Here is a 14725-nt window from a genome sequence, read left to right as displayed (position 1 = left end):
AAACGGGGAAAAAAAAAAAAAAAAAAGACCTTTACAGTCTGACCAGAGCAGCATTCGCCTTTCAAAATTGTCACAACCAAAGCAATACTTTCAAAGTTCGGAAGTGTTGAAAAACAGAATCACCCAATTTAAGGCCCTCGCTTACCTCTAGTTTGTATAACTTATTGTCTGAAGCATCTGCTTTAACCAACTTGAATTCATTTAAACTCCTAACCTGCCGAGATCTGAAACTATACAGCTAACTAATATAAATCAACAAAAAAGAATTCCGAAATAATCTTCTATTTTCCCAAGTAATAGAGAACCCAGTGTAGATGGTTGTAAGTGGTTTAGCCTTCTGTAGAGGCTGGACTGGAGCACTTCTCCCCCATGGCATAGGTTCTGCGTGCTCAATTTTAATATTTGTTCCCATCCAGTCCATCCTCAGTTTCAAAATTGAAAGGACAAAACAAAAAAAATAAAAAATAAAAAACAATACGTCATCTTCAAAGTGATGCCTGAGACGGTGTTCAGATACATTTTATTTAACAGGGTAATAAACATGGTAAAATCTGAAGTGTTAAAAGTCAACAACTCTTTCAAACTCCTACTACTTGGTTTTAGGGCTTGTTTTAGTGGTCGAGCCTCATCATTCGCTCCTGCAAAGCCAGAACTGTGTCTGTGGATGATAAACAAGACTGAATTAATGTAAAGCATTCACCTTTTGGTTTAATGTGCCCAATTTCTTGTTGGACATTACACTACATTTGCCATGATACCAAGGAGATGGGTTGTGGTCTCGATATTTTTGGTGAACATTCCTAATTTTCACAGTTGCATCATCTGATGTGAACGGCTTCAAACAAAAGCTGCAGCCCAGTAAAACTAACAGCAATGTTTACTGTGTTATAACTCTCATAATAATACAACAAAGCTGAGATCTAGTATGTAGTACGCTACTAAACCCATAAATAAAGTTGTAGTTTGTACAAACCCAGCAACTTCCGCGAGTGATCCAGCAGCTCTGGAAGCCCTGTCTCGATGTTGTACGAGGTTTGGTCCATTGCATTAGCCAGCTCACCTGACCTCTGAGGAGCCAAAGTTAGAAACGTAACGATGATATATACGAAACCTCTCTTCTTTTCAATTTGTATGTGGTGAGGGAGAGCAGAGTAAAGACACCTCTACCTTTAGCTGTGCATAAACGTTCTCTTCCAGCTCAGCCACCTGAGATATGGTGTCATACACACTGGTATCCACAGACTCCTATGCAGCACAAGAAAGAAGAAACAAAAACTTAAACCTATCACACAGATAATATTGCTCATAATGAAATCATTTTGTTTCATGGGCAAACTGACCTCATCTGAGGAGCTACTGAGTTGCTCCTGTGCTTTAGGTGCTCCACTGGTTTTGGAACTGCCATTCAATTCCTTCACTCTGTCAAAGAGGAGAATACGTTAAAAGCTTCATCGTCGAATACGTGGTATTCTTTTCATATTAAAAAGTCAACACAACACACAAATACAAATTTAACAAGATTAATCATCAGAAGCTAAACATGTACCTGTCAGCATATCGTAGTGTATTCATTGTGTATTCACATGAAGCCATGCCTGGAGAGAGCATGGCAATCTATGAAATAAGGAAAAAAAAAAATGCATCCATTAATTCTGCATTTAAACACATGTACATACATTTAAGTGTGTGTTTGCGTGTTGTGCATCTGCAACCAGACCACAATGAACTACAGCCTGTTCTGACGTTTTAACGCACCATGCAGGTCTTGGAGTTCTCTCCAATGAAGGAATCCCGCAGGACTTTGGTTAAAGTGCTCATCCGGAAAGGAATGTGATCGCTGTTCTTTCCCAGTGAACGGATACACTCCTACAGGACACAAAAAATGGAGGCGCATTTTCAACATCTGTCCAGTTGCTGCACACTGCACATGCACGTTAATATTTGAATTGACTTCTGACAACATCAGAAGATTTAAGCATTTGGAGCAATCTTCTTTACGCTTTCATTATAAATTAGAGGAAAACTGACTCCATGTTGCCCAGCTCGTTATTTATGGAGTGTGTCGAGACATCAACATCAGCCATAGTTTACCTTGAGAGCCAGCAGGCTACGGTTGATCTCTGCAGTCTCCACCAAAGTGCTGCGGTCATTGCTGCTGACATCTGTGCCCCGCTCATTGCCAGCCAAATCAACCAGTGAAAATTTGCCGTGCAGCGTGGTAGCACGGTTGTTGCGTCGTAGCACAATCTGGAGGACGGCATGAGAGCGGGATGAGTTGGCGTTGGCTGAGGTCTGGCCTGAAGTTCTGAAAAGAGGAAGAAATACAAAAGCATTCGTAAACGTTCAATCACGAGCTTTGGCTTCATGCTAACAGTTTTAAACTTTTTGTTCCGACTGTCTGAGAATTTTAGGTTTCGGGTGCCATAAAAACTCTTTATTGATACATGTTAGTCAACATCTAGTGTAGCTGGAGCAAAGAGAGGAGAAGATGTCAATTAAGACTGAATTATACTCATTGTTAATGCCAAAGTACCTGCATGCGCTGCCCATCTGGATCATCTTGATGACCTCTTCTGCGGAGGACACGCAGACCTCCTCCAGGCCAACCACCTGAACCTGCTGCCGGTCATCCTCCAGAACACGAAGCTTGGCTTTTTTATTCAGCAGGTCATACACCTAAATCAAAGTACATATAGGATGAGCTGAATACAAATGTACATGTTTAATTCCAAATGTACCAATGGATTGTTTTTTTCTTCTTACTTTGCCATTGTAGATCTCAAAGAAGCTGACGTAAGCGGAGAGATCCAGATTAGCATACTTCCTGTGATTGAGATAGGTAAAAACATCCTGGGCTAGAAGCAAAAGAGAATTTAAAAGTCAAGAGTTTAAAATGTCAAGTAGTTTAAAATATCAAGCAAGTCTCATATTACGAATTAACCTGAACAAATCTAAATTATGCAGGAAAACTACTCAACATTAAGACAATCTTGGTCTGACCTGCCAAGGCATAGATTCCTTTAGCGCTGTTTTGCTGCTTCCCTGTGAAGTCACCTCCCATCGTCTAAAACCAAAATATGGTCAACAATGAATACTACATTTGTAAAATTATGCTTCAAGACAACTTAGTCCTTAACAGGAAGCAGAGACTTACATGAGTTTTACCACTTCCCGTTTGGCCATAGGCAAAACACGTTGCCATAGAACCTTCGAAAATGGACTGCACCAAAGGTTTCGCTGTGAACCTAACGTGAGAAAAGAAGAAAAACAAACACTGTCACTCGTTGAAGATTCTGTAAAAACAAAGACAGCATGTACTGTATGAGCAAATAGTCGATTTTTATTTAATAAAATAACCAATTAAGTAATTACCTGTAGACCATGTCATTGGTGCTCGTCTCATCAAAGGAGTAGTCGAAGTAGAAGACCTGATTGTCCAAGTACTTGGTGAGGTCCACTTTGTGCTTTGGCTCATGGACCAGCAACACACCTTTCCCAGGAACAGACACCACGTCGATCTCCTTCTTATTAACCTCTGAAATAGGAAAAAATATAAATGTGAAAAGGGGCAATGGTTTGTATTTTTTACTCCGATACATTCAGATGATACCGTATAGTGAATGTGTGCTCAAATTCTAGCTTACCTTGCTTGTTAAGGGGCCGCTTCCGAACGCACACACAAATCCTACGAGGCTCAATCTATAAAATACGTGCAAAAGAAGGACTGGGCAACATGTTTCACAACAAGCATGCAGCTACATATATGGCGCATGGTCCACGACTCTAATCTTACCAGGTCACTGGCTGACATGGGGGTTACTTCCAAGGTCTCTCTGAAATCTTGGATCATCTCGTAGAATTTCTGATTTGGTCGAGAAGCTTCTCCAAACTAAAAGGATTGAAGAAACAACGTTCACATCTGTGTGTGTGCGCATATAATTATCGAAAGTGTTTTAAAAAATATACATATATCACCTTTCCCCTCTTGGTCTGCATGTCAGGGGGTTTTGCGACACACGACAGTCTTTTGTTGCCTTTGTTTAATTCCTGTGGAGCCACAGACTTTCTTCTGCCTGAAGTGCAAAGACAGAATGTACACCTTTTTAAATTAACTGATCAAAACATTAAACTCCTTTGACACTAATGTGTGTAGCTCATTGTCTCTGTGTATAGAATGCATCTATATATCCAAGAAATCCAGGAGGCTCGTGTGATTTCACATTGATGTAAAACTGGTTACTGACCTATGGCTGGAGGCGGCGGAGGAGGCATCTTCTCAGGTTCGCTATTTTCCTTCATGGCCTCGCGAGCAAATGGTAGCGTCAGGGCCGGTTTGGTAGTATTCTTTTTGCGCCGTTGATTAGGATTTTCTAGATAAGAAAGGAGAACGTAATGAGTTTATGAATGACATTTCAAATTACTGAACAAAGAAAGCTCTGAAAGATTATACAGTCTATACATGTGAATACATGAACATACTCAAATATGTGCAAAATGTACTATTTATATGAGTAGGACTTAGTTACCAGTCATTAAAAACAACAGCGGAGTGTTAAAAGAAACAAATACTCTGCATGTGCTTTGGAAAATGTTCTTGTTTGTGAATTTTCTACCAACCAGAGCTTGAGCGTTCTGACGAAGGGGCGAGATCAGGACGAATGGTCTCTGGGTTTGTCGGAGGGGACTCTGTGGATGTAAATGGTGCGAGACCAGACGCAGAGCCTTCGAACATACACGTCTGTCGAGCCTGAGTCCGTGTGACTGAAACACAGAATAATCCAAGTCAGACACCTGAAATGTGAGTGTCTGGGTGCAGTAAGACTACTTTTTTTTAATGTATCACTGGAAAATCACAGGTTGACCGCAGCAGTTAGTGGATTAACAGACAAAGCCAACAGTGCTGCCCAGAATTACCCAACACCCAAATGTGTTGATTTGCACCATTGTGACTCATCGCTAAAGGAGAAGATTACATGTGTATATTCAAATCTGAGCAAAATTCAGCCCCTGTAGAATTGTGAGATTTGTGCACCCTTATCCTTTTTAAAAAAAGGAGGGATTGATTCAGTTTGATTGATCAGAAGCCACAATTCAATTGCTTTAGTGACAACAACATGCATGCTTTGAGGACCTGATTCTTCAGCTGTTTGAACTGCTGGAGCAGAGGCTTTAGGAAGAAAAACAACCAATTAGGTGATGATACTGAACACTGTAGTTCCATATACAAATAGAGCACTTGCTATTTACGTACACGTGGCAGGTGCTGGTATCCTGGATGAGCGCAACCGACCTTCATACTTCTACAGAAGAGACAAACAGGGAGAAAATGATAAACTCCTTAGTCCATCGGCCATTTAGGTCAATTAGAGAAATCTGGTGTATTTGTGTATAACTGTTGCACATTATTACAATCTCAATATTTACTACACTCCCCCTCTACAAGAAAACACTCATTCATTTCATTTATAAGGCCTTTGAGTCTTTTTAACACTGTTTTAAGTCTGTTGTTTGCTGAGCTAAATTGTAAATGAGGTGTTATGTTTCTCAAGTTTAAATGAGGATTTAATTAAATGATGCTTCTCAAATGAACAGTAAACTTACTTTGCCTAACACACTCGCCAAAATAATTCTTACGACATTCCCATACTAAATCCAAGCTTCATAAAGGCTTAGGGAGCCGTTGATTCAACAGTGTTTTCACGTTGGAGGCTGTGGTTTGTAGTACTATTGAACTGTACTGTACTGACATGTGTTACTATTATTTTGACAACCTTATTTTAGTCAGTGGGCTAAATAACAAACAGTTGTGTTTGTTATTCAGACTACAACCTCCAAAATAATAAAACTGTTTTACTACCACCTTTATTACACTGTTGACAGCAATGTAATAATCTATAATATTCAACTTTGATTATGAAACTTTTACTAAGGACATGTACTTGCCTCTGACATCAAGGTGTACCATTTCCTTTTTAAGGTAAAACACTCACCTTGTCTTGGACAGGAGGGGGTGGGTCTGCAGCTTTATTATTGGCTGCATTTATATGATCCAAAAGCTCCGGATTGAGTATACACAACTCCGACAATTCAACCTATAATACAAACACAACCATTTAAGAGGATATGTGCAGAGAACTTAATGCGAAACACTAAATACTCCAAGTATGTGGGATATTTGAACAAACTAATGAATATTTTATGTTAGAGTAAATGTGACAAATCGTCTTTCCATCATACGGACCTCCTTTCCTCTGCCTATGTCCCTCTCCTGCCACTCCACCATAACCGTAGACTTTACAGAATCGACGGATTTCACTGTGGCCAAATGGACTCGACCTGGTTGACACACAAACATATGAAAGTCAAAGTCAAGCCAGCGACAAGCAGGTATTATTTAGAGGGTTAACTCAAGAGACAACTCACCATCACTGCGACTTATCTGGACAGAAAGTCCAACCAGAAGTCTGGACAGACTGGTTGCCATTTTTGGCTTTTTACTGCTGAAAAAGAAAATAAAGTGCAAGTAGTAACGTTAGCGTATTGTCCAGCTAACTCGCTATCTAGCAATTGTGTTCTGGCCGCCTTAACAGCATCTCAGTCTTCAGCTGATAAATAGAGACATTTCAATCAAACTGTTGTCGCCTAAGTCGTTTGGTTATAGTTTTGTTTATTTTTATGTCGTTCAACTGACTACTAGAGACAAAAACTTGACTTACCTACGTACGTCCTGAACCCAACACTGCGCCCAAGATTTGAACTGGCGTTATTTCCGAGAGCTTAAGAACCTGATTGGTCCTGTCGGCGCTTCTTCTTCTACGGCTTTTTTTAATCAAAAACACGGACCGACGCCATGCCGCCACCTCCTGGATCCGCTAGGAACTTCTGGAAATCAACGGTAAACTGGCAACAACAAGTAGGCGTGTTTTGCACGTTGTTCCTGTACCTCGTCTTCTAATTTAAATGCATGCATGCATCTAAACTTTTAATAGCTTTGTGTCACAGTTGTTTGACATTAAAGCACCATGAAGCTCAGTACTCTAGAATCACCCCTGAGTAGCAGTAACCTTGGTACATTTGATAGTATTTTGTTTACGTAATGACACATCTGTTTTGCACTACAAGTCTGCAGCTAAAAAAAAAAGAAAGACATTTCTTTTTTGAAACACTAATTTGATGTCGTAAAATGTTTAGAAATATAAGTATAAATATATAAGACATTTCATGTGCAATCTAATATACAAGAATTAGAAGTATGAGTGCACATACAAGGAACTCGACTCTGGTCACTTTGCTTTATTGTACAAGACAAAGCACTTAAATTCTAAAGGTGTTCTTGTTCTTGCACTGGATGGGGAGATGCTCTTGCCAATTTCGTTTCATGCTGAGATGTATAATAACAATAAAGTCTGTTCTATTATATTCTGATTGTATATTTAAGTGAATTATATATGCTACTAAATTAAACATATTCAATGGTTTAAGAACAAACTGATATCTGGATAAGAGGCATATATTTCTGTTGTATATCAAGTTTAAAATATAACACAATTTTGTCCGATGAAATACTGATCTTTTCCATCTGATCAGCTGATCTTCCTAATTCTTACTAAGTAATTAGTGATCCATTTGATATGTTAAAAATTAATGTTAACTAAATCAACTTTATGAAACTTTTCACTGCTGATTGATTTGGTGAGATGTGCACTTACTGGTGGTAACGGCAAACACAGGCCACAGAACTCTAAGGGGGCAGCCAAACAAACAGTTGTTTGAGAAATAAGGCAATAATTGTCCTGTTTAGTCTGTGACCAACCATGGTTCTAGATTATGTTTCAAATTTCACACGGGGCGGTGGTGAAAGGGATTACCTCTCTGAGAAGATGGAGGTATGCGTCCTATCCCCAGCGGCTCTTCATCTAACCGCTCACTGTGGCTGTCCCTTTTCTGGTTACTCCCTGCAATATCTCAAAGGCCCTTGAATTGTTTATTGTCATGAACTGTAAATTCTAAGCTCACTGACAAGCACAAGGCTTTTGTTGTGACTACTTTGCAATAAAAGTCAAATTGTTTTGCCTGTGATAAGCTTTTGGCCTAAATCCGCACCAGCATGAAATGTCCGGTTTGCATAAACAGCATTCTCTTTAGCTGTTAGCGTTCTACATTAACATCCAGATGTCCATTAGATTATATTAGCAGCAATGTGAATGTGCATGTTTTTGAAGAATGTCACCATAGTTGGTTTCCACTCATTCAGAAATATAGCATGTGTGACTTAGCAGATACTTATTTAAATTAATTTCTATGAGACACTTTCAGACAGCTGGGATAGGTTCCTGCAACCCTAGTGAGGATAAGTGGCAGCACAAGATGAGAAGAGACACTTTCAGACAGTTTATATCTTGCGTTACATTTATTTATTTATCTTCAGATTAATTATATCAATGCCCTAACATAATATCTTCTTACTAAGGGTATTGTTGATCATTTTGCCATTTAAACGTATTTTGCAGATGACAAAAGGACACATATTTTTAGGTTAAATATAACATTTAATTATCTCAATATGAAAATACATATACCATGAAAGGAGATTGTATCCACACCAAACCCACTTGTAAGATTCGATTTTCTGATATGTCAATCCATGCCCTAAGACCACAAATTCTTTTAAATGCTGAACCATTTAGCCTGCTGCATTTTATCCATGTGACCGCAGGAATCCTGTGTTTGTCCACATGCTCCTTCTCTTCCCACACCCACAGCAAACCAGGCACAGAAGTTCAGTCCCCCATGACATCAACAATCAGGGACAGCTGGAGAATGACCCATAATGCAGTTCAGCCTTGCCTTCAGCGTGGGAGGCTTCCCATTTTTCCTCTTTTCTTTTAGCCCCCCTAGCTTCCCCGGTACGTGCCCACACCCTCCCAGCCTCCAAACCTCCTAACTATACACAAGCCGGACTTATGTATACACATTCCCTGCGAGCGAACGCTGACACATGACAAATCAAAGGTCTAATAAACAGCTTGTGCTGAACAATTTTCCCCCCACCGCCAAAGGATGAAAAATAAACAGATCCCTGTCGGTCGGCCGTCGAGGCCATTTGGTAGGTCTGTCTGTCGATGACTGGGTGGCCCAGGGCTGCTTGGTGTGAGGCCTGGGATGGAGCCACAACTGTTTCCTGTGGGCAGCCCAACCCCCAGAACCTCTCCACAACTGGCTTAGTGGGTGGTATTCCCCTCCTCCTTCTTTTTCTCTCATCCCCCAAACTCCTACACCCTCCGCCTCTCTCTCCTTCAAACCCTCCTCCCCTCTTCTGTCCTCTCCACTCCGAGCACACCTCCTCTCCTGAGTCACACAGTCTTTAGTCCTGAGTGCAACACTTCCCAGTGGCCTTGAGTGGATTGAGTAAGATAAACTCAACTTTTTATCGTCGCCCCGCCGCATTAAAAAAAAAAAGTCTTGTACCTGTGTTTATATGACCCCTGGTCTTCATGTTTTTGTCCACTTGTGTGAGCTCTGTGATGAATTTATACGGCTTTAACGGTCAGAATGCCGTCATCATGTACTTCAAATTACAAAGCATTTCTTTTTACCCAGTTACACACGTAGAAATATTTGATTGTCACAAACACATATATAAAAAAAACATTGCGTTACTTGGGTGTTATCAAAGTAATTAATATCTTCACTTATATAGTTATATATATATCTCTTTGAAATCATATCCCATGTAGTCTGGGAGTCTATAAAAAAAATCTAACTTCCTGTTTTAAATTATAGACTAAAAAGTGAAACATGAATCAGTCGGGAGTGCGTGTGTGTGTATGTGTGTGCGTGTGCAGCCCTCACTGTTATTATGACACTTTGAACCTCACTGGTGTTTGAATTTATATAATTAATACTGATAGCTTTATTGGCTGGAAGTAAATCATTTAAGTGTTTCCATGTGTATATCTGTCTCAAATCTGAGCAGAGTTTTGGTGATCCTATCATGAAGGCTTTTGTCTCGGGGATACAAAAACTGTTCTTATTTAACTGTTTATTATTCAATATTCGGCACATTAACCAAGAATCAATTGATCTCGTCTGCTAACGTCATTATAATATGTATCTCTTAGATAGTATTACAGTGTTATATCACTTGTACAGTGACGACTGTACTTTTATGTGTATGTTCATTGATTATTTCTCCTGCAGTCATGGTTCAGACACGAGTGTTATCAGTTTTGTATTTGCGACAGAGAACGGCACACACATGTTGAAGAGCCTCCAGGGTGGGCCTTCCCTCACGCAAACCCAGACAGCTCTGTAACTCATTTGTTTGCTCACACTGATAAGAGTTCAATATTTAGCTGAAATGCACTTAAGCGGAGTGCGCCCTAACACACCAAGTCTATGGACCCTACGCTGCCATGTTCTGTGGCTTCATGTGCAGTCATGGTAAAGAAGCAGCACTGTTTGGAGGCGCCGGTTTCTCGGGCTGGATGTTTGGTAGCAGTGGAGGTTGACTTGAGGAAGGAGGGGTCTTGTATCTGTTGGCTCGGGGTCCGTTCGACTGCTTCCCTTTTTCCATCTGTCTGAATGCATATTTTCTCAGTGTAAAGAAAATTGGCAGAGGGCTTAGCTCAGTTCCCCTATACAGACTAAATAAACACACATGCATACTGTACATGAGCGGCGCGCACTTGCAAACCACCCAGGGAGGTTGACAGACGAGAGAGGAGCACTGAGAGGAACAAAGAAGTAATAAAACCCTAAGCGAAGAGCATTGAACTTCTGGATCCTGTACTCTCTCATCGCTTTGTTATTTTTTTTTCTGTGGTTTTAGTGGAATATACTCTGCAAAACGTTACAAAGACAAAGTAGACTGTTTTGTTTGTGAAGGCCTCATAGCGATGCTGGGGTACAGGCCATTGAAACTGTATGGATCAAGATGTTAAGCTTGGAAAAAATAATTTAACCATTACATTTTTATAAAGTTTGGGATTTGTATCTTTTTTTAAAGGAAAGACAATCCCACATTTCTTCAATATTAGGACTTCTCCTCACTTAGCTAGCTGCAGATCTGTGTTGCATTATTCTATGCAGCCAGCAGAGCGCGCTACAGCAACAAACACAAATGTGAACATGCAGCCCGTCAGCTGATTTTGGATCAGGAAATTGGATCACTAATAAGACTGGGAGCCAATATCAGATAAGAATTTTTCCCTTTAAATGTACTTTTTAAAGGATCAGTTTGATTTACTGTTATTGCCCAATGTGGAGCCACAGCAGGGATTTGAAACTTCCCCAGTCAAACTGAATAAATACAGAGTAGGAACACTCACTCATTAAGGCATATTAGTAGTCTTAGCATGTGGGGATCCACTAAAACATGCCACTGACTTATTTTGGTTCCCAGCACATCGTGTTAAATAGGCTGCCATATAGATTGTGCTTACTCTTCAACCACATCAGAGTAGTAAACAGTTTAGTCATCTATGACCTCTGCCACTCTGACCCGGCCATGTGTCAGCGGCCACCCTGGGTTTCCCCAACTGGCAGATTGTGTCTCTTTCTTCAAATCTGGTTTTGATTCTTTATTTCAGAGTAGTGCAGACCGCTGTGGCAACACTACAGGAATGACTTGTATTTTCACAGTTCAGTTTTAACTAGCTCCACTTTTCACGATTTGATTGGTTTCACGTTAAAGGATTGTGGTATTGGGAAGTTAATTTGTGTATCGCTTGAAAGTAATACATCTCAGGTTGATGTTGGAGTCCACCCATTCAGTGAGTTAAATGTTTTGTCGAATAAAACCCAGACATGATGCCAGTGTTGGAATGTAATTGTACATTTACTCAGGTACTGCTATATTTTGTACTTTGGTCACTTGATACTGGCGCTACATCTGTCTGACAGCTTTTGTTTCTTAGGCACGAGATGTAAATCTTTACTAAATTTCACAGAAATCTTAAGACACAATTCTGAAAAACAAAATTCTTTCAAATTCATGTTCCTATGGCTATGGTTTTCTTTGCTCTGACCCTGTAGTCATCTTACATCTATCAGGTGATGCTTTGTGGTTGGACGCTAACTGCTAACCATATTAGCCATATAGAACATTTTAATGTAAAAATGTGTCAAAACATATGAATGCCAATATTATGACAGGGCAAGATTGTGGGTTATAACTAAGAGGGACAAATAGTTAATGTATTTTGGCAATATCCACTAATGTTAAAGCTAATGGACAGCTAGCAACCTGTGACAGCACCCACCTGTTAGTCAGAGCTCTGCAACTCTGACATTTTATACAATTCAAACAGGTGAGATATATAAAAGCTTAACCTTGTACGGTTGTCATGCATGGGGTTATCAAGTACAGAGTGTGTAAAGTTGGCCATCGGAGTTAATGGGGGCCGACACACTTTTGGAGCTTCAGTCGGTCATTTGAGCCCCAGAGGTTGCCTCTTGCATTAGAGTGACTTTTCCTTGACTCTCTGAAGAGCTCCGGTTGACTTAAAATGAGTGGCAACCCAATAGTTTGGCCTCAGAACAGACAATTAGTTCCTGTAAATAACTTAACTTGGACAAATCAAGGCTGGTGAAACTGTAGCCACTTTCAAAACCTGCCATATTACCTAATGTTGAGAGCACCAGCAGATCGTTCTGTTGTAGTTTTAATAATTACATGTGTGCATGTTCTGAAAAGCCAACGTGTTATTTTATAATAGACCATAAGCGGCTATGATAATGTTTTTAGTTTTCCTTCATAGTCTGGGTGTGTTTGAGTATGGGGGACACTTTGAAGGTGCTTTTATGACTTTGTGGTGTTGTGAGCTACAGTACTGGAATACCATTAATGTCACTGCTTTAAACCCACAATCTCTCATATGTGTTCAGTCACAGAGCGCAACTCATGGTTCCTCTGTTTCTCCATTGGGTTAGTAACTAGTCCGCTGGGCCACTCTGCCACTCACAATTTCCCCGACGGTCTTCATCAGTTTCCACCTTAAAGTATAGAGAGCAGAGAAGGTTACCTTAGCCTGAAAAAAAGAGGGGAAGAAAACGCAAAATAAGGTTTGTAGCTAAAGCTTAATGTAAAGCTGTCTGCTGAAGGTTTAGTGAGAAAATAAATCGTGCCTCAAACAAAGTGTTATCCATGGCTGTGAAATTAGCCCATAAATTCTATTCTTGAATTCAATCGTTTTCTTTATATGAACCGTAAAGATTGAAATACAGCAGGCCTGCATACGACCTCTTTAAGGGAACACCAATCAAAACCGCAAACCATGAATAGCACAGAAATGTGTCAGTGTGCTTTTGAAATTAATCCTTAAAACCCACCAGCATTTCTTTTTTTTTCCCCTCCTTTTTTTTTTTATTGGACTCACCAGAGAAGTCATATGTTAGCTTGTGTAGCGCAGGGTGCAACATGTGGACCCCAAAGTTGTCAAAGAAAAACTACACCTACACGCAGAGTTTTACAGCCTTCTCCGAAACCACAGCGATGAGACGCGCGGCAAACGTTTCCATTGTATCAAGCAATGCAGAAACGTTCCCAAATCTGTCTTACAAACGTCAACATTATTATTATTATTACAATACTGACACTAATTTCTGGGGAAAGTCTTGAAACTGATCGACTTGTATAAAACAGGACCAAGTAATCTCACTGCAGTGTGTCAGTTTTAAGAAGAGAATATTTACAGGGTTCAGCTAAACGCTATAATATTTTCATCTTGTGGAGTCAGCTCTCGATTAAAGGTTGAGAACCTCTGACTCACTTAGCTTAGATTAATTTTACCAGCACTGATGATTTATGAAACAAAATTTCTACTTTAAGTTGCAATTTCTTCTGGCAAACTGGCTTTGGCTCATGATAAGCAGCGTCTTGCTTGTTAAGAGAGGCAGCAACAGTCTTTGGTTTGAGGCAAATTGAAGACTATGGTTACCATAGGCAAGGACACTAATGAAAAAAAGTCTTAGAAGTTAAAATTTCATAAGAAAAAAGAAAGAAAAAAGTTACCAAAATTAAAGAAACCACACTGCTGGCCACACTGCGAGTTCTGAAGTGTGGTTAAGAAACACCACAGCAAACTTTGGTTTATCATCAAAGACAAAAACAAAAGATTGAAAGTAGTCATCTTGCAAATTACCACTTTAACCTCAGGGAGACACAATCATTTTAATAGTGTGTATCAAGACAGGACGCATCGTCTTGATTCATGCAAACTTAAATTTCTTGGATAACTGTGACTAATGCGACTGAGTCACGATTTATCTTTGTATTAGCGCTGTTTGAACTCATGTTTGTGATCATTACCGGCTGCTTGATTTTACTAACTGGACCTGAACTGTTGAACTTAAGTCCAATAGAGTCATACTATTACAAGCTTCATTCACCGTAGTGTTAGTTTTATTGTTAGTGCACACCAAATGTGTTAATGCAATTGTTTGCCTTCTCCATTGCACAGACAATGATTTGGCAGAGCCCGAGACAAACGATATTGAAAAACCACGCTCATGCATGGTGTCAATTATAGTTTATCCTCTGGTTTGCTTAACGTTCTGCGGAGTAAGGCTCTGCCTTATTGCTCCCTGGCCTGCCCCGGTCCTCCTCCTCCTCTTCTCCTCTTCACCACATGAAATGGCTGTCTGTGCCAGCCTAGCACTGAGCCTTCATTAGCTTTTACTACCCCACTTGGATGTGTTTAGCTTTGCTCTCTTTCTCTCCCTC

The 14725-nt window shown here is 40.0% G+C and overlaps 1 protein-coding gene across 2 annotated transcripts; it reads right to left on the bottom strand.

Moving 5' to 3' along the window:
- Window positions 1–484: 484 nt before the first annotated feature.
- On the bottom strand, window positions 485–6800 carry kif2c (kinesin family member 2C). Of its 2 annotated transcripts, XM_047588498.1 has the most exons (23): window positions 6717–6800; window positions 6424–6500; window positions 6242–6336; window positions 5991–6092; window positions 5252–5300; window positions 5132–5167; window positions 4618–4761; window positions 4245–4370; window positions 3976–4073; window positions 3794–3889; window positions 3645–3699; window positions 3373–3535; window positions 3155–3245; window positions 3001–3064; window positions 2764–2855; window positions 2534–2676; window positions 2092–2305; window positions 1756–1866; window positions 1547–1614; window positions 1341–1419; window positions 1168–1245; window positions 974–1067; window positions 485–658 (listed from the first exon to the last, which is right to left on the bottom strand). In XM_047588498.1, the coding sequence occupies exons 2-23, from the start codon at window positions 6482–6484 to the stop codon at window positions 612–614; spliced, it is 2106 nt and encodes a 701-aa protein (XP_047444454.1). In that variant the 5' UTR covers window positions 6485–6500; window positions 6717–6800; the 3' UTR covers window positions 485–611. The 2 variants fall into 2 exon arrangements, with proteins under 2 accessions (XP_047444454.1, XP_047444455.1); XM_047588499.1 differs by lacking the exon at window positions 5132–5167.
- Window positions 6801–14725: the final 7925 nt, after the last annotated feature.

Source organism: Mugil cephalus, chromosome 7 (assembly GCF_022458985.1).
Source record: "Mugil cephalus isolate CIBA_MC_2020 chromosome 7, CIBA_Mcephalus_1.1, whole genome shotgun sequence".
NCBI classification, from domain to species: domain Eukaryota; kingdom Metazoa; phylum Chordata; class Actinopteri; order Mugiliformes; family Mugilidae; genus Mugil; species Mugil cephalus.
This window is presented reverse-complemented; position numbering and strand designations above follow the sequence as displayed.

Excerpts from the sequence above, each read along its gene's own strand:
- kif2c (XM_047588498.1), bottom strand. The coding sequence starts at position 6,484 with ATGGCAACCAGTCTGTCCAGACTTCTGGTTGGACTTTCTGTCCAGATA. Across the intron at positions 4,371-4,617 it reads GTCAGAACGCTCAAGCTCTG|AAAATCCTAATCAACGGCGC; the intron begins GTTGGTAGAAAA and ends TTTCTTATCTAG. Across the intron at positions 2,856-3,000 it reads AGGAATCTATGCCTTGGCAG|CCCAGGATGTTTTTACCTAT; the intron begins GTCAGACCAAGA and ends TTTTGCTTCTAG.